The 23,991-nt window shown below is 39.6% G+C and overlaps 3 protein-coding genes, 1 long non-coding RNA gene and 1 pseudogene across 5 annotated transcripts; 2 read left to right on the top strand and 3 right to left on the bottom strand.

The window, feature by feature from the left end:
* Positions 1 to 769: 769 nt before the first annotated feature.
* pdx1 (pancreatic and duodenal homeobox 1) lies at positions 770 to 5,366 on the top strand. Its single transcript, XM_058653610.1, has 2 exons — positions 770 to 2,342; positions 3,922 to 5,366. Exons 1-2 carry the CDS (start codon positions 1,913 to 1,915, stop codon positions 4,308 to 4,310), a joined length of 819 nt encoding a protein of 272 aa, XP_058509593.1. The 5' UTR covers positions 770 to 1,912; the 3' UTR covers positions 4,311 to 5,366.
* Positions 4,599 to 5,345, bottom strand: LOC131456953 (2-oxo-4-hydroxy-4-carboxy-5-ureidoimidazoline decarboxylase-like; annotated as a pseudogene).
* A 1,381-nt stretch (positions 5,367 to 6,747) lies between the features above and the next one.
* Positions 6,748 to 10,429, bottom strand: urad (ureidoimidazoline (2-oxo-4-hydroxy-4-carboxy-5-) decarboxylase). 2 transcript variants are annotated; one of them, XM_058635762.1, is made up of 2 exons: positions 10,216 to 10,429; positions 6,748 to 7,389 (listed from the first exon to the last, which is right to left on the bottom strand). In XM_058635762.1, exons 1-2 carry the CDS (start codon positions 10,388 to 10,390, stop codon positions 7,040 to 7,042), a joined length of 525 nt encoding a protein of 174 aa, XP_058491745.1. In that variant the 5' UTR covers positions 10,391 to 10,429; the 3' UTR covers positions 6,748 to 7,039. The 2 variants fall into 2 exon arrangements, with proteins under 2 accessions (XP_058491745.1, XP_058491736.1); XM_058635753.1 differs by lacking the exon at positions 10,216 to 10,429 and adding an exon at positions 7,528 to 9,407.
* An 866-nt stretch (positions 10,430 to 11,295) lies between these two features.
* flt3 (fms related receptor tyrosine kinase 3) lies at positions 11,296 to 23,763 on the bottom strand. Its single transcript, XM_058638176.1, has 24 exons — positions 23,507 to 23,763; positions 22,507 to 22,589; positions 22,056 to 22,207; positions 21,840 to 21,964; positions 21,627 to 21,738; positions 21,395 to 21,537; positions 21,136 to 21,311; positions 19,792 to 19,930; positions 19,520 to 19,697; positions 19,307 to 19,407; positions 18,877 to 18,994; positions 18,150 to 18,346; positions 17,968 to 18,077; positions 17,747 to 17,879; positions 15,926 to 16,030; positions 15,734 to 15,844; positions 15,155 to 15,314; positions 14,941 to 15,041; positions 14,709 to 14,824; positions 14,022 to 14,144; positions 13,813 to 13,924; positions 13,619 to 13,718; positions 12,593 to 12,698; positions 11,296 to 12,499 (listed from the first exon to the last, which is right to left on the bottom strand). Exons 1-24 carry the CDS (start codon positions 23,514 to 23,516, stop codon positions 12,278 to 12,280), a joined length of 3,033 nt encoding a protein of 1,010 aa, XP_058494159.1. The 5' UTR covers positions 23,517 to 23,763; the 3' UTR covers positions 11,296 to 12,277.
* On the top strand, positions 12,593 to 16,015 carry LOC131465502 (uncharacterized). The gene is made up of 4 exons (XR_009241320.1): positions 12,593 to 12,745; positions 14,353 to 14,508; positions 15,759 to 15,869; positions 15,944 to 16,015. It is a non-coding gene; the product is annotated as an uncharacterized LOC131465502 (long non-coding RNA).
* Positions 23,764 to 23,991: the final 228 nt, after the last annotated feature.

The raw sequence follows: 23,991 nt of genomic DNA, 5'->3' as shown, positions 1-23,991 counted from the left end.
GTTATTGAGTCCTGGGGGGGTGCGGGAACAGATGGACATTTGCTCAAGCGTTAAAAATGTAATGCTGTTCATATCTTTCCTTTCCATTTGGCCTTTGTCCATGTGCTTAAGGCTAGACTTCACATTTTATTGTTCCACATCCACACTTTTATAAATGTAGCAACTGTCGTCTGTGGTTTCTCTGGTCACCATTACCTGAATGTGGATTATAGCAAAGTTACTCCTCGCTTAAAGCCATTATGCAAAGAAAAAATCAGTCTGTAAAGTCAGGCTAAAATGCGTTAACGCTCCTCACGCTCCGTAAATCACGTTGTCCTCTTCCCAATACCTTCGGTTAACTGTTTCCTTCCTCTTTGAAACAGTGATCAAATATAAACACCATTAAGCCGAGGCACATGGGGGCTGATATGTGGAGAATTGGTTTACTTGTACTTTATTGCACTGCTGAGTGCCCCATTAAGATACAGTGGAAAGTGGCTATACTTGGGTTTTTGAAGAACTCCGTGCAAATAGTGTAGAGATAAAGGTAAAAGCTCTGTTGTCCTGCACAGCTCACCTGTAAGAAACATTTGCAAATTAGTGTGTGTGTGTGTGTGTGTGTGTATATATATATATATATATATATATATATATATATATATATATATATATATATATATATATATATATGTATATGTGTATATATATATATATATATATATATATATGACATTTATTTATGTGTGTATATATATATATGACATTTATTTATGTGTGTGTATACATATATATATAGTATATATATAAAAATGTCAGATTATTTTCTCTTGAGTCAAACTTGAAGAAACCAGGACAAAAACAGCAAAACATTCATTTTATAGCTCAGACGTATAAAACAAATACAGTAGTTAGCTTTATAAAATAATCATGAATTGCAGCCTCATTATAGCCATTATTTCCACTGCTTAAAATTCAAATTTTGATTTGAAAAAGATGAATTATTCGTCCTTTTAGCTGTAACATGTTGCGTAAAAGGCGCAGATGAGTCCGCACATGCACTCTGTTTGTCGCTCTCTCTCCAGTCCTAATTGGTTTAAGCACGAGTGCTGCCGTTTAATGGGGCGAACACGCGCCCGCTAAAGCCTAATGGACAGCAAACACGGTGAGAGTGCATGCAGCTCAAGGACCCGTCGTGTTGGGGACACGCGCTAAATGGTGTTAAATGACGCATTTGCACAAGTGCAATGTAATGGGAACATGTTAAAGGTGGACACCTGACATGGAAATGGCGCAGAGCGGTTTTAAGAGGGTCGTAAGGTTGTGGAAATTGTCTGTGATGTTTGAACTTTTCTCCCACGTGAGTTTCCAAGACAACTGTCTCTTAATCCAGGTCTCTTATCTGGCAGCCGGTCAACCGGTGTTTGCGTCCCATCCGTATCGATCTATCAACAACAGCGCAGTATATGCAAGACACGAGACACGTCCATACAAAGTGTCAATGGCTACATGAGGATAATCCACGACCTATACGTGGCAAAAGTGCGCATTTTAGATAGACTAAAACGGGACCATTTTTGACCCATTTCTCATGTGTGGACGAAGGATCCCACAGATTGTGCTGCTGTAGCGGCAAACACAGGTGGGTGACAGGTAAACGTTGTGGTATTTACAGAGGGACATTGATTTACGCGCTAATGGCGTTCAGTTTACTGAAAACACACACGCACACAGGTGAGCTGCAGAATATCCTGGAAACTGAGGGTCCACGGTGTCTTTTTGAGCAAACAGTGAAACCAATGGCGTGTGCGCTGCAGAGTCACGTGGTGATAAAGTGACACACCTGTGTGCAGCAGTGCAGGCCCTCACAGTTGCGCCAGAGGCAGGTAAGAGAGGAGTAGGTCCGCACCCCCAAGGCAGGGCGCAGCTACGGTGCATGTGCGCGCAAACGGCCCCACAGCCCACCGGGTCTTTGGCAGCCATGAATCGGGAAGATCATTACTACCCCACGCAGCTTTTTAAAGAGTCGTGTGCCTACCAGAGACCACAGGGCGAGGACTACAGCCACAGCCCGCCGCCCTGTCTCTACATGAGCAGGCAGGTGCAATCCGTCTACACACCGCCGGCCATGGGAGTCCTAGAGCACGCCGGGCTTCCTGACATCGCGCACTCCTACAGTCTGGCCAGTCTGCGGGATGATCCTGCAGGTGTGCCGCAGCTCCACCACCCACAGGCGCTCCAGCAACACACTGTCCAACCCGCCGCAGGTTATGGAGACGCGGGGGAGCAAAGCAGATATCACCTGCCGTTTCCGTGGATGAAGAGCACAAAATCCCACTCGCACACCTGGAGGGGACAGTGGGCAGGTAAACTCCTTAAAGCAAAACACTTACCAGTTCAACCTATATGTTCTTTCTGAAGATATGTGTTATTGCAGTGTAATACAAAAGTTAAGTTTATGTTCACCAGAATCAGAAGTGTTGGGTAAATAATGCACATGCAAGGAATTTATCTCAGATTTTTTTTATTTCTCTGCACTTACACATAAAAACCAACACTAAACAAATAGATAAGCAGTTTAAGATTAGTGTAAGGAATACATAATAAGTAATTTAATAGTATATAATAAGTAAAGAGTTAAGAGTCAATTGTTAATTCATGTTTACTTGGGTCACATACAGCATTAGTCATGGCACTAACCAGTGACTTTTACTTGAGTTTTTCTGTGGCCTATGACTTTATGATCCCAACAATATGATCCTGTTTTTTTCACTTTACCATGTCAGTATTATCGCTTCTATTGGTTCTTATCGTTCCAACAAATATGAGTTTTTTGTCTATGATTTTGTTCGCTATTTAACAAACCATTCTACATAATAAACTTAAAACACAGCTCATGCAACACAAGAGGCAAAGACCTGTGGCCATTTTATGTTACAATTCGTCCCCATGTTGTTAAAGGTTAAAGACATTATTAAAATACTTATTTTATTTAATCGAAATGGTGAATCATTTGATTTTAATTTGGTCCTGAAATTGACATTCAACTATCCCTGAGATTTTTTTTTTTAAATTATCCCAAAAATGTGTTTTTATTCTTCTTCACTTACACACACACACACACAAACATTATAGGCCCAAGCTTCCCCGCATTATCACCAGAATAACTGCGGTAATTGTGTCAATAAACCGTGCGTAAACAGTGGAAATAATCGACACGATGCTTTAAAACCATTTGCATTGACAAAAACGTACCTGTTATAACGAAATAATATGATATATAATATAACAACTATTTTGCTGTGAATATGTGATATAAATAATTTAATGTTTATGGATAAGTCATTGTATAAACGAGATTTACGGTATTTTTTAATGACTTTCAGTTTGTGCAACTTGAATTTGATGTTATTAAAACAACCCAAAAATTAAGTTAATTTACCTTTATACCGCCATCGTTTGCCCTTAAGTTCAATTTTGTGATGTAGAAACAAAATTCTAGATGCACCAGTGCTGTTTCACTGCTGTTTCCACGTTTTATGTTTTAGTCGAGCAAAGATCTCAAGTGATTATAATTTACTTGTAGCACATCAGGTTAGTAAGTGTTTATTTTACTGGTTATCACTGGGCAAATATTCAGTGTGGTTTTGCAGGAGCCTGTTGCAGCTCTCAGAGCAAATGTGATTAGAAGAGTCTACACTTTTTATGTAACATTTTGACCATTTCTACTGTCATCACCTGATATTATTCTAAATGTAACAGATGTTTCCAAGAGATCCACTGTATAAAACGTCAACATGTTGATGTTATTTAATACATCTCAAGTAAGAGGCTGTAAACATTTTTGCCAATTTATTTGGCGTGAAGCATGTTGATAATTTCTACTTTCAAAACAAAACAAACAAAAAACAGAATGCCTAATGAAGTTTCTTTCTGTCATTGTAGGGCCATACGTGATGGCAGAGACTGAGGAAAACAAGCGCACGAGGACTGCATACACGCGCGCGCAGCTGCTGGAGCTCGAGAAGGAGTTCCTGTTCAACCGCTACATCTCGAGGCCCCGCCGCGTGGAGCTGGCGTTGACCCTCAGCCTCACCGAGCGCCACATCAAGATCTGGTTCCAGAACCGGCGCATGAAGTGGAAAAAGGAGGAGGACCGGAGGAAGGCGCGCGGGTCCGACCCTGATCAGGACTCCTCGATCACCTCTGGAGACCAGGGGGAAGCGGCGGCGGGAGGGGTCTCCTCCACGAACGGACCTCACGCTGCTTCGCCGCCCGTTTCCCCGCTGCACGCTCACTCTCTGTCCGCCCCTGGATCTCGAGAGACCGCGTAATTAGACCAGCAGCAGGCGCCTTTCCTCCACCAAGATGGACACCCGCAATCACAGTGAGAGAGGAATAAAAGCCTGTAAACTCGGTGACATGAGCACATTTGTGAAAGAAACTATTATATTTTCCTACTTAACTCAACAAGAAAAGCACAAGACTTGTGTTGTGGATGTCAATGTGCGTCGTGCGTGGACTAAGGAGACTTAAACTTCATGATTCAGTCTTGTTTCTGAGAAAGCGTCTGATTCACCACCAGACTCATGAGTGTAAATACGCATCATATGACTGGAGGACTAATCTGTGATCACATGTGTACATATAACGACAACGTGAAAATTGTAAAAAGTTTTAATGAATAATGCACATATATGATTGTTTATAACTTTAAACGGAAGGAAGAATAGCTCACATATTTGAAATAAAACACGTATCACAGCCTGTACAGGTGTGAGAGCAGTGGCCATTTCTAACTCCATCGGGAAACAAGCGTTTGGAGCGTCAGTGCGCACGAGGTCTTGGAGTCGCAGGTCTTCTTCACCTCCTCGATGCTGCGCTCTCTCTCCGCCGCGCGCTCGCTTTGATGTTCATCCGAGCGCAGATGACAAACAGGAACCCGAACCGCGCGGTGTACTCCTCGTTGAGCTGTGCCATGCGCAATTTCTCCTCGGGCTCCAGCGCGTCCACTCCGGCTAAACTCTGCTCCTCCTGCGACTACTGGGTCAGGGTACCCATTTGAAGGTCTCTGCCTGCGAGGACAGAGAGACACCTAAGGATGCCCTCCTTACCTGGACACAAATGATGATCGATTACTGCTCGCAGTTTGGTTCCCAGCGGCGCCATTACGCACTGCTGTGCCACCCAAACCTGAAACAAAACAAAACAGAAATATATTGACAAATAATTAACAGGCAATTTTCCAAACTCGCGAAGGGATGCTGCGACCACACCGCGGCTACTATCGTTGGACACTTATCCACCACATTCTCGAATATTCTCACGTAATCCTCCAAAGCAAGAGCGTTTACCGCGTCGATGTCCATTCTGTCCTGCTGTTCGAAAATTTAAGAATTTCTCACTGACCTTCACACTGGTTAAGAGACGAGGTCACAGGTAAAAAGCAACCATGCCAGTACTGTATGGCTTGACTGGTTCCTATCGGCCCCACCCTCATTCATAAATGCAGGGGCGTTTCAGAGCATTTGTGAGTCCCAGTCAAAGGAGACCCTATGGGCCCCATAACCAACTAAACCAAAGCAGATTTAGTTGTTCATGGGTCACCCGTTATAGTACCACTGCAATCTAATGTACAAGTGTGATGATAAGGGGGGGGTCCTCAGATTAGCTGTTCTTAGGGGCCTCCTCTCAGGTTGGGGCCCCCTGGCAATTGCCTGTTTTGACCCACTCTGTTGCAGCACCCCTGACAACATAATTGTATGTATTTTGTGTTGCAACACACAGTATCTCATTTTGGGAGCAGACATGTAAATATATACACACACTATCAGTCAAAAGTTTGGACACACTTCATCATTCAAGTAAATGGAAAGGTGTGTCCAAATGTTTGACTGCTAGCATATATATATACAGTATATATATATATATATATATACATACATATACATATATACATATGTATGTATATATATATATATACATATGTGTTTTTATTTTGAAAATTAACACAGATTTCCGGTTCTGACAACGGCTTCACAGGGCTTGAAACATTTAGGAGAGGAGACTCTATGGTGGCCCTGAAGCCCAAATCACCACCACAGAGAGGAAAAAACACAACGACATTAACTTAAATCACAACATTAACTCAAAACACAGCGACATTAACGGAAAACACGACAAAAGCAGAAAACACAACATTATTAACAGAAAACACAACAACATGAACACAATTTAAGTTAGCGGAAGTCAAAAAGGTACTTCACAAAAGTGAAAGATTAAATTGAAAGATTAAACCAACTCAAAAGTCAAGTTTTACCAGAGTATAAACAGTTGACTTCAATTTATTTTAAGCTAATAAAAGAGCTCATGCATCACCAGCTTCAAATGTTTGAGCTCTGCTAACATGAGACACTTGAGTTTGCTTAGTTTTAATTTTAATGTAATCAGATAATATGTAACAAAGTGTTTAAGCTCTACAAACTCAAAGCTGGAAACTGTTTGCCCTTAGTTTTTTTTTTTTTAGTTCTGCTGACTTGTTCGGGTGGATTCAAGGCTAATAATTTCCTATCGCAACAAATACCCAGTTTGTGCGTTAAAATATTTGAATGTGAATGAAAGACGTCTCTATCCTCTCCGAGTCATTAGTTGGATTGTTGAAACAATTTAATTTCATCTCAATATTTAAGACATCACTCTATCGCATGCTTATCAGCACATTTCTCACTGAATTGTATAAAAACCAAAAAATCAAGTTAGCCATAGAACCTGAGTGTTTTAATTGTATTCACGTTTTATTGTGTGTACATATTTAATCATGACTGAGTTTTGTTTGGCACTCCTTTCATTCCCATAGGGACAATATGGGATTAACTTCATGATACCACTGTATTTTATTCAACAACAAAATCCCAAATGTTGATATTCCAGACAATAATATGGACATGCGTTTACAAAAATAACATACAATATGATAAATGAAGAGTAAACTGCACTACACGTTTAAAATTAAACATATAATCATGTAGCTACAGGTCTGGCAGGAACAGGTGAACCTGAGGAATCACAGCTTGTTTGGAGCGTCAGTGCGCACGAGGCCCTGGAGACGCAGGTGACAGATCTTCTTCACCTCGTCGACGGCGCGTGCTCTCTCCGCCGCGCGCTCGCTCTGGCAGCGCTCGGACAGCTGCCGTAGAATGTTCGCTTTGTCGTTCATCCGAGCGCAGATGACGAACGGGAACCCGAAACGCGCCTTGTACTCCTCGTTGAGCTGGGCCATGCGCGTTCTCTCCGCGGACTCCAACGCGTCCAGTCCGGCTCGGCTCTGCTCCTCGCGCGACTCCTGGGTCAGGGTGCCCATTTGGAGGTCTCTGCCCGCGAGGTCCGGGTGACATCTGAGGATGCCCTCCTTACCTGGACACACATGAGGATTGATTACTACGCTCAGTTTGGCTCATAGCTGCGCCATTACGCACAGCTTTGCCACCCAAACTTGAAACAAAACAGAAACACCAAACCTTGACAGATACTTCACAGGTCATCTCTTCTCACCTGACTCAGGCAGAACGTCAATGAAATCACTTATCGCGGTTTCCAGAGCGAGGAAACTCGCGAAGGGACGCTGCGACCACACCGCGGCTGCTATCATTGGACACTTCTCCACCACATTCCCGAATATTCTCACAAAATCCTCGAAAGGAAGAGAGTTTACCGCGTTCATGTCCATTCTGTCCTGCTGTTCTAAAGTTTACGAAGTTCTTAACACTGGTTAAGAAACAAAGTTACTCTACCGGTCGATCAGAGACAGCAGCCTTCGCTGCTGCGTGATAGGTTGTGTGAGGTAAAATAAACAAACCCCTCAGGGTTATTTGACAGGAATGCTGTTTCAAGACACTGCATGTAGTTAGGTACAGATATATATTCACGCCCTCATCCTTGATTCGTTTAAATGTAAATAAAGTGCACGCAAAATTCAGGGGCGTTTAAGGGCATTTGGGGCCCCCTGGCAGTTCTCCATGGTGTCATTGCTTCCAGAGGTGGAAAGCAATGACTTACATTTATTTGTGTTACTGTAATTGAGTAGGTTTTTTTGTGTACTCAATTTAACTTCTACTTAACTCTTTTGGAAGTTCCTGTACTTCACTACATTTGAATTCACATCCATTACTCAGTAAAAAAAAAAGGTTGGCCTGAATTTAAAAAAAAAAAAGAAAAATCTCACACCAGAAACGTTGGCAGTGGGCGATCAGGACAAGTGAACAATGAGGACAGGTGAATGAGGACAGGTGAACTATGAGGACAGGTGAATTGGCGTTAATTGAGGTCATTGAGTGACATTGACTGATTTACATACGGTTTACATATTTTATTTTGTCAGCACTTTAATTTGTTAAGGTTTGCCTTTAATTAAAACAAATTCATGTGAGATTTGTGTCCCCTTGTCCTTTTGCACGACGAGTACATTTTATTTTACCTTAAACTTTTTTACTTTAACTTGAGTACATTTTTAGACCAGTAATTTTACTTGTACTTAAGTCAAATGTTATCAAAATAGTGGTACTTTTACTTGAGTAGAATATTTCCGTACTCTTTCCACCTCTGGTTGCTACTGCACATTATGTGATAATGGAATTTCTGAGGGTTCTGACAAAATATTGTACTGTCATCAGCTGTTCTTAGGGGCCTCCTCTCAGTTCAAGGCCCCAGGCAGTACCCTCTTGTTGCAATACCCCTGACAAAGTTACACACTTATAAAGTCTGTGAATTCATTTCAGTAAAGAGGTCAATTCAGAATGTGGATTCTTATGCCGCTTTTCCACTACATGGTCCTGGCACGGCACGGTTATTTTGCTTTTCCATTAGTGATAGTACCTGGTTCCAAGCGAGCTGAGGCGATACTGTGCGTGATGCCGTCAGACTGCTGGTCACGGATTGGTCAGAGAGTGTTGTCACTGGAAGAGTCATGAGTGCGACGTCCGACACAAGAATCAAAGCGAACGATGCCGAACTGTAGATCAGTTCTTTAAAAAGACTTAAAAATCCTGAAAACGTGCATTAATCTGCAACATTTAGCAAAGGAAATGTCTAAACTGTCGATATTTAACAGAGGAGTGGTGTATTTAGTGACAGCACTGCTGGAAGCCTGCGATCGTGAATCATAACCTGTTCAGCCGTATTTCACTTCAGTGACTGTGTCAGATGGGGTCTGTGCTCCGGTCATGGAGAAATTACTGAACAAATCTTTTTTAATTAACTGATTCTAATGTTTCAGTTACAATGAAAACAACTGCTTTAAAAGTCACTAGTCACTAATTGGTGTGTGTTGTGTATGAAACAAAGGCACGGCAGTTTCATGCAGCCCATGTTGAAAAGGTACTATAATAATGGAAAACCAACCAAACTGTGTAGAGTGGTGAGGCGAGGTGGTACTACATAGTGAAAAGCACCAAAATGTGATTTCCTACCCCATTTTGAACAATTTTAATAACTAAAGCCCTGACTTTTTCATGTTCTCTTTAAGTCTCAGTTGGATTCTGATGTGAAAAAAGACTACAAGTTTCATCTCAATATTAACCCTTAGTGTTCACACAGCACAGATGTGCACCTTTGGTAAATTACTGTGGGAATAATACACAACCCGTTCCATGGACATCCTGGGCTGGGTGTGTGTTTATAGGTCACATCTTCAGACTTTACAAAGTCTACTTATCTGTTGTTGAGTCAAAGTTATGATTCATTTTATATTGCATTTTTTTTAGTAGCTAATTGTATATGTAATAGACCTATTTTTGTTCATAAGAACGAGCCAAGCGAACCTTTAACTGTGAAGTATTTCCACATTTGACATATTCAATCTGATTTTAAAATATTTTTGTAAAGTCTGAAGGTGTGTTTATATAATAGGTTTAGTTGAAAAAAAAGGAGGTCACTCTATATTTCACATTCTTATAGCCTCTGTATTTAACATGGTAATGGTAAAAAAAAAGCAGCCTAAATGCTCTGCATTCTAAGGGTTCTAAGTGAAAATCAGGAATCATATAATCAGTGAACAATGCCACCATCTGCTGGATAAAAAAATGATGACACCTGAGGGAGCCCTCTTTACCTGGACACACATGTGACATGATAAAATGTCTGTAAACGTCACTGCACACATAATAAGTAAATGTGTGTCCCAACGGTGACATAAAAACCTTTCAAAGAGCTTAATGACATAAAAAGGTAATAAAATAGTCTCACCTGATTCTGGCAGAGTGTCAATAAACTCAAAAATGGCGTCTTCCAAAGCAGTCAAACTCTTAAAAGGACACTGTGACCACACAGCAGCTGCTACAATGGGACATTTCTCCACCACGTTGCCAAAAATCTTCTCAAACTCCTCGTATGGAAGAGCGTTTACTGCACTGATGTCCATGTTTTTCTGTGTAGCAGCTGCACACAGTCACAGTCACAGTCTTTGTTGACCTTTGTACAATCCTCTGCAGCAAAGGTTAACGCTCTGTTGGACACAAGAACAAACCCCCTGAGCGTCTGACGCTTAAATCGTATCTTTGACAAACATTTGTGGCAAATTTTACAAACCGATTCATGTTTGAATTCTACGCACGATTAGAGCCAAACAATTACAAAAAAATCAAATATTACGAGAATAAAGTCATAATATTACAAGAATAAAGTCATAATATTGCGAGAATAAAGGCATACTATAAATCGGAGAAACATTTTAAAATTAAATTAAATAATAATACAAAATCTCGTAATATTACAACTTTATTCTCATAATGTTACAACTTTATTCTCATAGTATTACAACTTTATTCTCATAATATTACAACTTTATTCTCATAATATTACAACTTTATTCTCATAATATTACGACTTTATTGTCATTATATTTAGGGTTCGTAGGTGCGTAGAACCCTATTGAAACTGAAGGAGTTATTATTCTTATTCTTCTTATTATTATTATACAACTTTATTCTCGTAATGTTATGACATTTTTAATATTACAACTTTATTCTCGATAGATTAAATATTTTTTTCTTTTCAGGTTGGCCCTGATACTCCTTCATAAAATTCTGATCTTAACTGTTTTTATTTATAAGATAAGATAAGATACGATAACATAGTCCTGCATTAAAAAGTCCCACTGCAATTTTATTTAGCAGAAAGATATGCAAATTACAGACAGTTTCCAGAATATATCACAAAAGTGGATACAAGAACGCACGTTTCTGAAATGATAGACTTTTAGACATTTCTTAAATTAACAGAATAAACTTATAGGTCAAAAGCAAAAAGGACAAAACTTCTGCAAAGTAAAAGTAACAAACCTTTATTGCAATGATTGGTTGTAGAGTACATTTTATTGCATTTTAATATTAAGCTTAAATGTAAAAAATACTGTACTGTTTATAGAAACGCATACAAAACTGGATTGTAGCTGAAATATTGGAATTCTCTTTAAAATACTTGACGTATAACAACAACAGGGATATACAGTATTTTTCATATTGTTGATCAGTCACTCCAGTATCTAATGCAGTCATAAGTCATAGCTTACATGTCTTTTATGACACTTGTTTTTCCACTGAGCTGCACAATAAATCATGATTAAAAAAATACTGTATTTACATCCAGATCCAGATCCACATCCAGATCCAGATCCAGATCCCTGACTTAATGACAACGTATGTTATATAAATCCACCAATGACAAAGAAACAAGTGCAAACAGTTGGATAACACAGTTTGAACAGCAACACTGATTTTAGTTATGGGCAGTGTTGTAAAGTACAAATACTTTGTTACTGTATTTAAATACAAAATTCACGTATCTGTACTTTACTTTGTTATTTACATTTCTTGCAACCTTTTACTTTTACTCCACTACATTTCCTCTCAACTCTCTTTGTGACTCGTTACTACCCAAATAAAATCAGAAGAAGAGTTGGTATTATGGTCTGTATTTCTATAGAGCTGCTTTACACTACCGTTTTTACTGTTTCGCACGTCTTTCACACCCTTTCACATCCTGCAACGTGGGGTTAAGTGACACATATAGACTAGCAACCGTCCAGTAGAAAGACAACTCACCACTGAGCCATCATCTCTCAATCATAACGTCTCACTTTTTAAAAAATACATTTACGCCTAAAACTTAAGTACATTTTATATCAGAAAATGACTTTTGGTACTTTAATACAGTAAATGTCATATACTTTAAGGCTTTTACTTAAGTAATATTATAAAAAGTGACTGCAACTTTGTAAGATACTTTATACAAGGCTGGTTATAGGTGATCACTTTCCATCAGATGGCTTCACAAGTTCCTCCTCAGCGGCCACAGTGTCGGCGTCGCACACTTCCACTTCCACTTTGCTTTCTTCAGTTGCGCGGGTTTGACAGTAATCGTTGGAAGACTGTGTCTTGTCCACTTCCTGCTTCGCCAAGGCCGCGATGTCCAAAGTGTCCAGGGCGTTCTGGTTGTCGCCGGACGCTTGGTCGAGCATGTTATGGTAGAGCTAGAAAAGTGGGAAGGTTGGTAAGAAAGAGGTTGGACAATGGAATGGAGCTTCACCTGTGCTTTTGTTTGACCTTGTTCTACACAGGCTCACCTTCTCCTCTCTGTCCGTCAGCTGGTCACACATGAAGGACACCAGTTTGGAGAAAGACGGGCGGTCGCACGGTTCCAGGGACCAACACTTGCACATCATATCGTACCTGGAGAAGACGAAAACAAGCACATGGGAGATCTGTGCATCACTATGGTAACTACAAGGACCATAGGTCCATGAAGATGTTCAGTCAGTAATATCTAAAAGGCATAGGAAGCTGAAGGACTGCATTTGTTTGGTCCATATGAAACAGGTTTTTGATAATAATGTGTATCATAAGAAGGATTGTGAATTTCTTAGAGATCCAGAGTGTAACATTTAGGAAGGGTCATTGGCTGAAACAAAATTTACTACCATAACTATATTTGTATAAGTGTATAATTACTGAAATAAATGGAGATGGATAGATGGACATTATACCTATTTCGTGAGTACGAATAAGTATTTTGTGCCCACAAATTTGTACTTTTTGGCCACAAATTAGTATTTTATGGCCACAAATTAGTATTAGTATGTGGCCACACATTTCTTTATTCTTAATTTCTTAATTATAATGAATTATAGTTTATTATAATATAATTAATTATAGTTATTGTTATTTTTGTGGCAAACAACTAAGTGAGAATTCACCCAAGCATAACATTCAACCACTAAACCAAATTTTTCTAAAGTAAACAACTACAATTTGACATCTTACTAGAGAAATATTAATGTGCTTTACTATTTTTTACCTCAGGTTATATTTTAGAATTAAAAATGATCATTTCTGCGTACTGGTGTATTAACCATTACAGAAACATAGAATATGATTTTGATAATTACCAATGCTGTTAATTTAGGGCAGCCGTGGCTTTAGGTGGTGGTCTAATACATTTGTTAAGCACTGTATAAATATATATACAAATCAAACTTAATTATACTGCATAAAAAAGTCCCACTGCAATTGTTTTTAGCAGAAAATAGTTCTAATAAAGTAAACATATGCATGTACATCTTCTTTAATGAGAGAAACACTGGGATACCTACACAGACACGTCGGAATAGTACGGACACTCCATCTTAAATCCTCTCTCAATCATTGAGTAGAACGTGTGATCCACCTTCATCCCAGGATACGGAGTAACGCCTGAAAACCACGAGGAAAAAGGGAGATTTAACATTGTTATTTAAACATGTGCTGCTGTGCGCAGACAAATACTGCTCAGTAAAGTAAAAGCTACCAAGTGAGAAAATCTCCCAGAGCAGAATGCCATAGGCCCAAACATCGCTCTTCATGGTGTACAAGCCCTGGAAAATGCTCTCTGGTGCCATCCACTTGACCGGTAAACGGACCTGAGAGACAGACGAACAGAAACCACGTCACGTCACGTGCGAGAAGTGATGACACGAGGATTTCACTGTGTGTCACTGTCATGACAATGTCTCTTACATTTCCTCTCACGACGTAGTTGCTGTCGTTGTTGATGTCCCGGGCCAGTCCGAAATCGCCAATCTTCACCAGGCGACCCTTCGTCACTAACACGTTGCGAGCGGCCAAATCTCTGTGGATACACTGCACATGCACAGGATATTTATATATTTATTTACTCACACCACGTGCAGAATCTTCTTCGTCTGACTGTTTGATTTTTAAACAAAATAAAACCATGATAAGAAGGTGGATAAGAAATGCGTAAAATGACCAGATTATGTCATCACAGATGAAGGAAACATGTTAAATTGAACTCTCTTCATGTTTTGGTTTGTTGTCTAACACACAGGATGTGAGCAGTGTGAGCAGACAGCAGCTGGCTGTCGGAATGTTAAAAAAAAAAAAGGCCTCACAACATAAAGACAACTGAAAGTGGAGAGGACGTTGGAGATAACCGCGCCTGTGTGGATCATTTCCTCCAGTACAGGGAAGCCAAACAGCCAAGGTGAGCTACTCTTCTCAAACAAACCTATTGTTTTCGTTTACCAGAGAGAGTGAGGTCAGAGAACTGCTGCGCTAATGTCTTTAAGGTCCATTTATGTCTTTGAAACAATGAAAAACAGTACATTTTCCAAAGGTTGAGCACTTAACAGTTATCTTTATCAAAGAAAGGAACCCCAGTGTTTCGATGTGTTTGCTTCTTACATTCTTGGAGGAGAGGAACTCCATGCCTTTGGCCACTTGTAAGGCGAAGCTCAGCAGGTCGTCAAAGGTCAGGGTCTGCAGGTCCTCTGTCTGATCGTCCAGCTTTTCAAACATCTCTGAGTTTGCAGGAAAAAGAAAAAAGAGTCAGGTATCGATCAACACAGATCAGAGGGATCTCTTCATGTTCTATCCGTCTGTCTGTCTGTCTGTCTGTCTAATATGTGTCTTATACCTTCATAGACATCTATGTCACTGGTGAGGAGGGCGATGTCCTCCTGCCCTCTGGTGGCCGCGCGGTACATGGGCACATAACTGTCCAGTGTTTGTAGCTCCCTGAAAAAAACAACAACACACAAACAAAAACACTGTGATGTGAGTTTAAAGTGAAAAGTTAAAAGCAGACTCTCACAATAAACCCGTGTTTGTCTGTTTGCACGTGGCCCCACCTGGAGCCGGACCCCTGAGGCGGCAGGTTGTGGTAGAGGCTGCTGAAGCGGTCTTTGTTGAACGCGTCAGTCACAGACTTGTGGTAGCGCTCGCTGTTGTTCTTCAGGTAGTTCAGCAGGTCTCCATAACAGCAGTACTGGAAAATCAGGTATATGGGTCCTACAGGGGGTAAGTATACAATCATTAACACTCGGGGGTTAAGTCAATAAGTCGGTAACAACTCAGCCGAACATACGTACGTACTGTAAATGTAAACAAATAAACTGAATATACTGATAGTTCAGGTTTTCTTTTGGAAGGTACTTGTACAGAGTTAGAGTTCAGTGTAGAGAGGGAGACGGGAGAAGACTGTGTTTTGCAAGGTTTTGGGATTCATAAAAACCCCTCTTTGATTTGTGCACGCTTCATTTCATGAAAATAAAACGTGGAGAAGATGTGGACGACCCCTAACTGTGCACTGTGTTTGAAATACAGCCAAAGGTTTACTGTACAGTGCTTGTGTGTGTGTCTGACAGCATGGTAAACCCATGGAAATATTCAAAATCATGCAATCAATCGATCATGAGTGGTGACGTCACCTGTCTCTGTGCACGCCCCAAGCAGGTTCACGATGTTGGTGTGGTGACCGATGTGAGTCACCATCTTCAGCTCCGACATCAGCGCCTCCTTCTCCACTGTCTGGTGTTTCTCTGTCGGGCGTCAAACAGTGACGAGGTCAGAACACCAACCCTACACTATATCCACTATACTGAATACATGAAAACACTGACCTTTCAGCATTTTTACAGCCACCTGCTGTGACACTCCAGGCTTGTTGATGCCATAGGCGGTCGCTTGGACCACCATCCCGAAAGCCCCAGAGCCCAGTTCCTTACCTGCAGAAGACACACGTAAGACCTTGTGCATGCTTTCATTTGTCAGACCAGACTAATAATAACATAATAACCTAAGAAAAACAATTAATGTTAAATGAAGCATCTTTTTATCAAAACAGCCGGACATTTCCTGAGAAAAACAAGTGGAATTTCAACAATATTATGCATTAACTGAAAAATATAATATGTCACATTATGATTAGATTCTAATCATAAAGTGACATTTTCACAAATTGATCCAGGGGGCCGGATTAGACCCACTGGTGGGCCGAGTTCTTGCCCGCGGGCCGTATGTTTGATACCCCTGTCTTACACTAACCTTATAGTCAAATTCTAAAGTCTATACCTCGATAAACCACTGCCTGTAGTTACAGTCACTATTACACAATTTAACAATTTAATAAATATGATTATTATATAATCACAGGAAATGCCACACAGTGTCCAGGGGTTGTTTCAGTTGAGGGAAACTGAACTGAACTAAACTAAAGGAGACAACGTGATAACTTTTTAGAAATAATATTAATACATACATATATATATATATATATATACTAAAAAATGCTTTTTTTTGTTTTGTTTTGTTGCAGTAGTAGCATGAATGTCAGACCATTCATTGTTTGTATGGGTGTATGGGTAATATGGGTATGGGTAATAATAATAGTCGTTCACTTTATTTATAAAGCACCGTCTATGCTTAAGTGCACAATGCTTTTCAGATGAAAGGGAGCACAGAATAGGAATACAGAACAATAATAATAATAATAAAAATGTATTAAAAAAAATCTGAATGCTAGACCAAAACTAATGAGAACAACATATACTGTATAAGACCAATCCCAATTAATAGATAATCACATATAAAATTTAAAAGAAGTTAAAAAATAAAATTACATTGTGTAAAAACTAGTGAAATAATAACTATGCAAATAGTTAAAAATGACAAAAGAGGAAGTTTAGATAAAACCACAAATGCTAAAATTGGGATAAAACGCAAAAGAAGTGACAAAAACATACAATAACAGTAACTTATCGTGCTTTTGTACTTTTGCCTTTGAGTGAGTATTTATTTCTTTTCCTTCAGTTTATGATCTAATCTTGGATTGAAAGCAGACTGCGACAATTGCATATTCAGCAAACACTCAAGTTTTAAGTAATGCAAATTCTTTTTATATCTCTGTATTAAAATGACTTTAAAGGGTCCTGCTTCTTAAAACTTCACTGGAAACACATTCAAATACGCACAGAGCTGCACAAGGTATAAACCACAGCAACCTCAACTGGCAACGGTATAGTTTAATTCTGTAAAACATCCTTTATACACACAGTTGTTTTTTTTTTTACATTGTCTGTCTGTGAACGTCCTGTAACGCACGACCTTGTCATCGGAAATTTCCTGCAAATTTCCTTAAAGCGATCAAATCAGCAACAAACTTGTTAGCAGGGCTAATCTGAATTATTTTCGTAACTCATGTCTTAGAAAATTCCCTGTTTTGTCTCTACTTTCTTTAATCTTTTATCTTCTTTTTTCTGCTCCTTATCACTGCTCCTATTCAAGACTTGGACAGTTTTGTGTTGATATTAAATAGTTTTTTGTTCATTTAAACTAAAGTAATCTCTCTTCATTTAGGGACTATATCTGTCTCTTTAAAATAAGCCATAAATAGACACATGAAGTGATAACGTAGCATGGTGTCGTGCGGCTGTAACTCATACCCAGTTCCAGGTTCTCTCTGGGAAACTCCCATTTCTGGTTGTACTCAAAGTCCTTAAAGTTGATGTAAATGTAGTCGTTGTCGTTGGGTCCGACCATCTGGATCATCTGCAGCTGTGGCTGATACTGAGGTTTCTATTGGACGTGAAATGAGTCGCAGTTATTTCTTCGTCGTTATTCCATTAGTTTTTTTGTTTTCAAAGCGTAAAAAAATATTTTTTACCTTCTTTTTGACAAAGTACATGAGCGCTATGGTGACAACAGACAAAGCCAGAAGCAACAAGATGCTGCCCACTTTCAGCAGCATCGCGCTGTTGTTGTCCACCCGAGTGCCTGCAAACAATAATGTGACGAGTGAAGAAACTTCATTTGATCGTTTTGTAAACTTAAACTAGATCTCTTTACCTGTGGAGGTCTGGGGCACAGGTGGGTAGTATAGTTCGTGACACCAGGACCCAACTGAGTTGGTGAGGCAGAACTTTAAATGGGGCCCGTTTGCCTGCTCTCTCCTCAGCGAGCTCTTCAACGTTTTGTTGCAGGAGACGTCAGAGTCTGTTTGGAAGGTGTGTGAGATTCCTGTCCAGGAGGAATCTGTGTCACAGCTGAAACAGAGAGCGCAAAATATCTCTCTTATTTAACCCTTAGTGCTCACGCGGCACGGATCCTCTGTAAATTGCCGTGGGAATAATACACAACTCCTTATATCGACATATTTATAGGTCACATATTCAGGCTTTAAAAAGTGAGTTTTCTTATGTGTTGTTGAGTCAAAGTAATGATTCATTTTATGTCACATTTTTAGTCGCGATATAAAGTATCAATAACTGTTGCAGGAGTCACAAAATAGAGCGTTTATCTTTTACTTTTGTTCACAAAAACGAGCCAAGTGAACTTTGAACTGTGGCGTATTTCCCAAAATCAATATGATTTTCAACATTTTGAGTACTTTTTTGCTAGTGTTTGTTGTAGTTGATGAAAATTTAAAAAAAAAGGATATAAGACACTCTGTATTGCACATTTCTTATATCTTCTGTGCGGTTAAACATAGTAATGAAAAAAAAAGCAGCTGAAATGCTCTGTGTTCTAAACTATTTAACAGAAAGGGTTACGAAGACTCGGACAGTCATCATACCTGTTGTTATGTGAAGAGGAACAAACCATCCAGGTGTAATTCGCTGGCACAAGACTCACAACCTCAATGGTGAGGACGTCATTAGTGTAGTTGATGTCAAAACTGAACTTCGGCTTGTCTGAAATGAAATAAAGTGGATTTAAAGAGGTGTGCCTTTTGAAATGTAGAAGATGACTTGCATGTTCTCCCCGTGTGTGCGTGGGTGTGCGTTTCTCCAGGTTCTCTGGTTTCCTCCCACAGTCCAAAAGCATGCAGTATGGGGATTAGGTCACTCTAAATTGATTGTTGGTGTGAGAGTGAATGGTTGTTTGTCACTACATGTGGCCCTGCGACGGACTGGCGAACTGTCCCCTCATGTGGAGGATAAAGCGGTAGAAAATGGATGGATGGATAATTGTGCAAGGGTCACGTTATTAAAGGAATCTCTTACCGACAACACACACTGATACAGTCTTTGTTTCCTTTTGTCCTCCGGCCTCCAAGTGTAACTTGTAATCTCCGGTTTTGAGTTGATTGCATAGTTTCACAGTCCTAAAAAACAACGTCCCAATTCAAATGTTATGTCTATTTAACGCCGTACCCATAATATATCAAAGGTTTTTACATAGTAACTGATTTTGAAACATCACCGTGCAGAATTTACCTGTGCTTTGTTACCCACTTGTCCCTAATGCATTTGGTAATGGTTTTATCGGGAGCCTCCCAGGAGCAGTGCTGGAGCACAGGGTGGTGGGAGACACTGGCCTGCAGACAGGAGCTGGATGCATTCTGAGCTGCAACAATCTTGCTCTTACTCAGCTGGACAGAGAGAAAACCTTTGGCTGAGGCAAAATGAGAACAAACTCAGAACTTAGAACTACAAATAATACAAACGAGATTTTGGAAAAACTCAAAAGTTCATTTAAATCTACAAACCCTGGATGTGGACATGAACAGACTTAGTTTTGTGTTTTGGACTCCTGCAGGTGTAGGTTCCACTGTCCTCCGCAGTGACTGATTTGATGAATAGGTACGTCATTAAAGATTTATAATGCCTGTCCTCTTGGATGCAGATCTGTATATAAAACATATGACATAAATGGTGATGGCCGTAACAGTTATTTTTGATTCATACCTATGTATGGACAGAGGTGGAAAGAAAGAGTACTGAAATATTCTAATCAAGTAAAAAATTCCACTATTTTGATAACATTTAGATAACAAGTAAAAGTACTGGTCTTAATTAAAAGTTACTTGGTTAAGGTTGTTGAATTGTTTTTAATTAGGCAAAACTTTACAAATTAAAGTGCTGACTGAATAAACATGTATAACATGTATCAGTCAAAATGGGTCAAGGGTTACAAATGTCACTCACTCAGGGACCTTAATTATCGCCAATTCACCTGTCTTCATCATCAATTACCTGTCCTCATCATTTACCTGTCCTTTATTATACACCTGTCCCTATCATTCACCTGTTCTCATCATTCACCTGTCCTCATCATCATTCACCTGTCCTCATCATCATCCACCTGTCCTGATCATTCACCTGTCCTCATCATCATTCACCTGTCCTGATCACTCACCTGTCCCCATCATCATTCACCTGTCCTGATCACTCACCTGTCCCCATCATTCACCTGTCCTCATCATCATTCACCTGTCCTCATCATTCATCTGTCCTCATTACTCACCTGTCCTCATCATCATTCACCTGTCCTCATCATTCATCTGTCCTCATCATCATTCACCTGTCCTCATCATTCATCTGTCCTCATTACTCACCTGTCCCCATCATCATTCACCTGTCCTCATCATTCATCTGTCCTCATTACTCACCTGTCCCCATCATCACTCACCTGTCCCCATCATTCCTCTGTCCCCATCCTTCATCTGTCCTCATCATTCACCTGTCCTCATCATTCATCTGTCCTCATTACTCACCTGTCCCCATCATCATTCACCTATCCTCATCATTCATCTGTCCTCATCACTCACTTGCCCCATCATCATTCACCTGTCTCCATAATTTACCTGTCCTCGTCATTCATCTGTCCTCATCGTTTACATGTCTTCATCTTTCATCTATCCTCATCACTCACCTGTCATCATCACTCAGTACAGTACTTCCAAAAAACATACTTACTGTAAGTAAGTATGTTTTTAAAGATTTTAAAGTAAAATTTTAAAGATTAAAGTACATAAATACCTACTCAATTACAGTAACGCAAGTAAATGTAACTAATCAATAAAATTATTAAATTAAGAAAATGATAGTACCTTCTTTTCATCTGAGGAGCATGCTAACACTTTAGCATCCAGCGTTTTGCCAACTTTCTCCCACACAGCAGCTGGACCTGTGTACTGTTGTAATCTGCAGCGGAGCAGTAACGACTGACCGGGGCTCAGAGTCACGTTAGAGACCTCATCTATTTGCATTCCATCACTTTCTAGATCTGAAAACACAAACACACCTGACCAGAACTGTTTGAGACAACATTTCCCCTGGCTGTATACTGTGTTTGGTATATTTAATTACCATAGTCATAAAGCTGAGAGCATTCCTGTTCCTCTTGGGCGTTAGTAGCACAGCACATGACTCCTTTCTCATGATAATAAGTTGATGATATTGTGCTCTCTGCCGCCCAACCACTTTTTGTGTTTTCTGTATCCACACTTGCCCTGAAGCACAAAAAAAGAGAAGAAATGATGAGAGTATAATTCTCTGGTCTGCACTGCTAGATCACATAAACACCCTCTTCTTTTCTCACCCTGACCACTGAAGTGTGGGCCTCGGGCAGCCCTCAGAGACGCATTTGAAAAGAGGCGATGCTCTGCTGACAGCTGCACGCTTCAGCATCAGCTGTGGTTTTGTGGGCCGACCTAGAAAAAAATTAAAATGATTAACCTAGTTTGATTACCACTGTGTTTACCTCATTTACACGTCCTATAAATTAGGTAATTAAGATTGTGTTAATACTTACTCGTGATGACATGAAAGGACACAGGCATCGAAGACCTGGTCCCATTGCTTGTCTCACAGCTCAGCGTGTACTCGCCAGAATCTCTCTCAGAAACTTGTGGTAGGACAATTGTGTTTCTATTTTTCCTGTTTGGTGGGGGGAGGGGGAATCCTTATATTGATCCTAATCACTTAAAGTGGTTAGAGAGAATTGATGCAAACAAGAAATGTAACTTACACTGTCGTTACACGCTCTTTTCCTCTGGTCCAGTGGCACACAGAGCCTCCACTGAAGCTCTCCAGTGTTATATTGAGAGTCTGACCAGCACACGCTGACAGGCGGACGGGTCCAAATGCATTAAGATGATCGGGTGGTGCAAAACATGCCACCTGAGAAAAAGAGAGAAAGAAAGACCTTTACATCAAACTGAGGTGGCACGAAACCAGTTAACACTCATTTCTGTTCTAATAAAACAGAAAATGAAAGAGGAGTCATTTCAGTTGGGTTTGTATCATTTCCCTCGCAGATGTTGTCTCTTGCACTGTTGTTAAAGCTAGTCCTTTTGCACACAGTTCAATTCTCATTCTATGTTTACTCACGAGATTGGACCAACAAATGACAGTAATGTTGCAGAAATGCAAAAGTGTGACAGGTCACTATTCAGTTCAAACATTAACATTAGAGATACCTCAGGACTGGGCTCACACGCCGGGGACTGTGCCGACGCCATGTCTGAGCAGACGACCCCGACAACACAGAGCAGGAGAACAGCTACACACAGAAGAAGAAGAAGAATGCGAGTTCATTTAAATTGAATACATTTGTAAATGCTCTCTCATTTAAAAAAAAAAAAAAAAGGTATTTGTGACACATTTTATCTTAATACCCTTTTATTTCTCATGCAATTTCCAGTTTGTTAATAACAATGGTAACAGTGTTGTAAGGACATAACATTACAATAATACCATATTATTTCCAGTATCCAGGGAATAACATTTGATAATGTTACTGTAAATTACTGTAGGCTATCATTAGTGTAATACAGTCACATCAAAAATGTTTGTCTTATTTTCCATTGTTAATTTCAAGCCATTATTGAGTGATTACTATAGAAATAACATGTTATTATCTAATTACCACACTATTGCCATATTCTTACAGAACTGTAATTCAAAGTGTTACCAAAGTAGATGTTTAAACAAAAACATAAATGCAAATGCAAAAAAGAAATATGTGACAACTCTCAAAACTAATGAACTGCATAGTTAAAGGGCCAAATAATATACAGTTTTTTTTAACTAATTTCCAGAGATAAATGTGTAGATGTGAGATGCACGTCTCATTCCCACAACAGCAGAGGAAAGAAATTAATAAAATTGACAAAAAGTCGATGTCAAAGTAACTTCCTTCAAAGAAAAATAAAAGCCCTACACTGCCCTACACCTATAGTTTTATGAGTAAAAAAGATCTGAAAAAAATCTAATAAATGCATTTAAACTTGTCAAATTTAATCCGACTCTGTAATAGAATGTGAATTAAACAAACACAGCAGCATCATAATGATTTCAAGTGTATACTTCAGTTGACCAAGTGGTAAAAAATAAATAGGTGAAACAACAATAATAATAGTTTGGAGCTTGTTACTTTCACCCTTTTCATATGTAGGTTTAATGTGAGATGAGACTCACCTGCAGTCATGTTTACGTGTGTCTGCCTCCGCACTGATGCTTCTCTACCTCTCACATAACTCTCACATAAAAGTCACACTTTGATGGGCTCAACCAGATACCTCTAAAAGAGGAACAGTAAACTGACTTTTTTTTTTTAAAAGCCCCGCCCTCCTCTCAGTTCGCTGCTCCCTGTCACAGCGCATACAGGCAGTTTCACGTGCGCACTTGAAGTTTGAATTGAATAAACAGAGGCTGCAGTTTGGGGTATGATGTTTTAGTGTCTGTCTAATTAAAATTTTAAAAAGTGCGAATTAAATCCAAATCCTATTTGTCTGACTAATTAAAAAAGAATAAAGTGATAAGTACAGGCAACACATATTTGTCAAAGTGATTACAAACCTTACCACAAATACGATGCAATCTGATTTTTTTTTAAAATGTGAATTCAAATTTGAGCACCCAAATACTTAAAGAGGATTACATAAAAAAGGCATCTGCCTCAT

This window comes from Solea solea, chromosome 1, assembly GCF_958295425.1.
Source record: "Solea solea chromosome 1, fSolSol10.1, whole genome shotgun sequence".
NCBI lineage: Eukaryota > Metazoa > Chordata > Actinopteri > Pleuronectiformes > Soleidae > Solea > Solea solea.
Note: the sequence above shows the minus strand (reverse complement) of the source record. Positions and strands in the feature narration are given on the sequence as shown.

Bases quoted from the DNA above. Each gene is read 5' to 3' on its own strand.
- pdx1 (XM_058653610.1), top strand. From the start codon at position 1,913: ATGTGCGCGCAAACGGCCCCACAGCCCACCGGGTCTTTGGCAGCCATG. The intron at 2,343-3,921 runs GTAAACTCCTTA...CTGTCATTGTAG, and splicing joins CTGGAGGGGACAGTGGGCAG to GGCCATACGTGATGGCAGAG.
- flt3 (XM_058638176.1), bottom strand. The intron at 14,825-14,940 runs GTATAAGACACA...CTGCAAACTCAG, and splicing joins TGACATAGATGTCTATGAAG to AGATGTTTGAAAAGCTGGAC. The intron at 14,145-14,708 runs GTAAGAAGCAAA...GTGCATGTGCAG, and splicing joins AGTTCCTCTCCTCCAAGAAT to TGTATCCACAGAGATTTGGC.
- urad (XM_058635762.1), bottom strand. From the start codon at position 10,390: ATGGACATCAGTGCAGTAAACGCTCTTCCATACGAGGAGTTTGAGAAG. The intron at 7,390-10,215 runs GTGAGACTATTT...ATGTGTGTCCAG, and splicing joins TGACACTCTGCCAGAATCAG to GTAAGGAGGGCATCCTCAGA.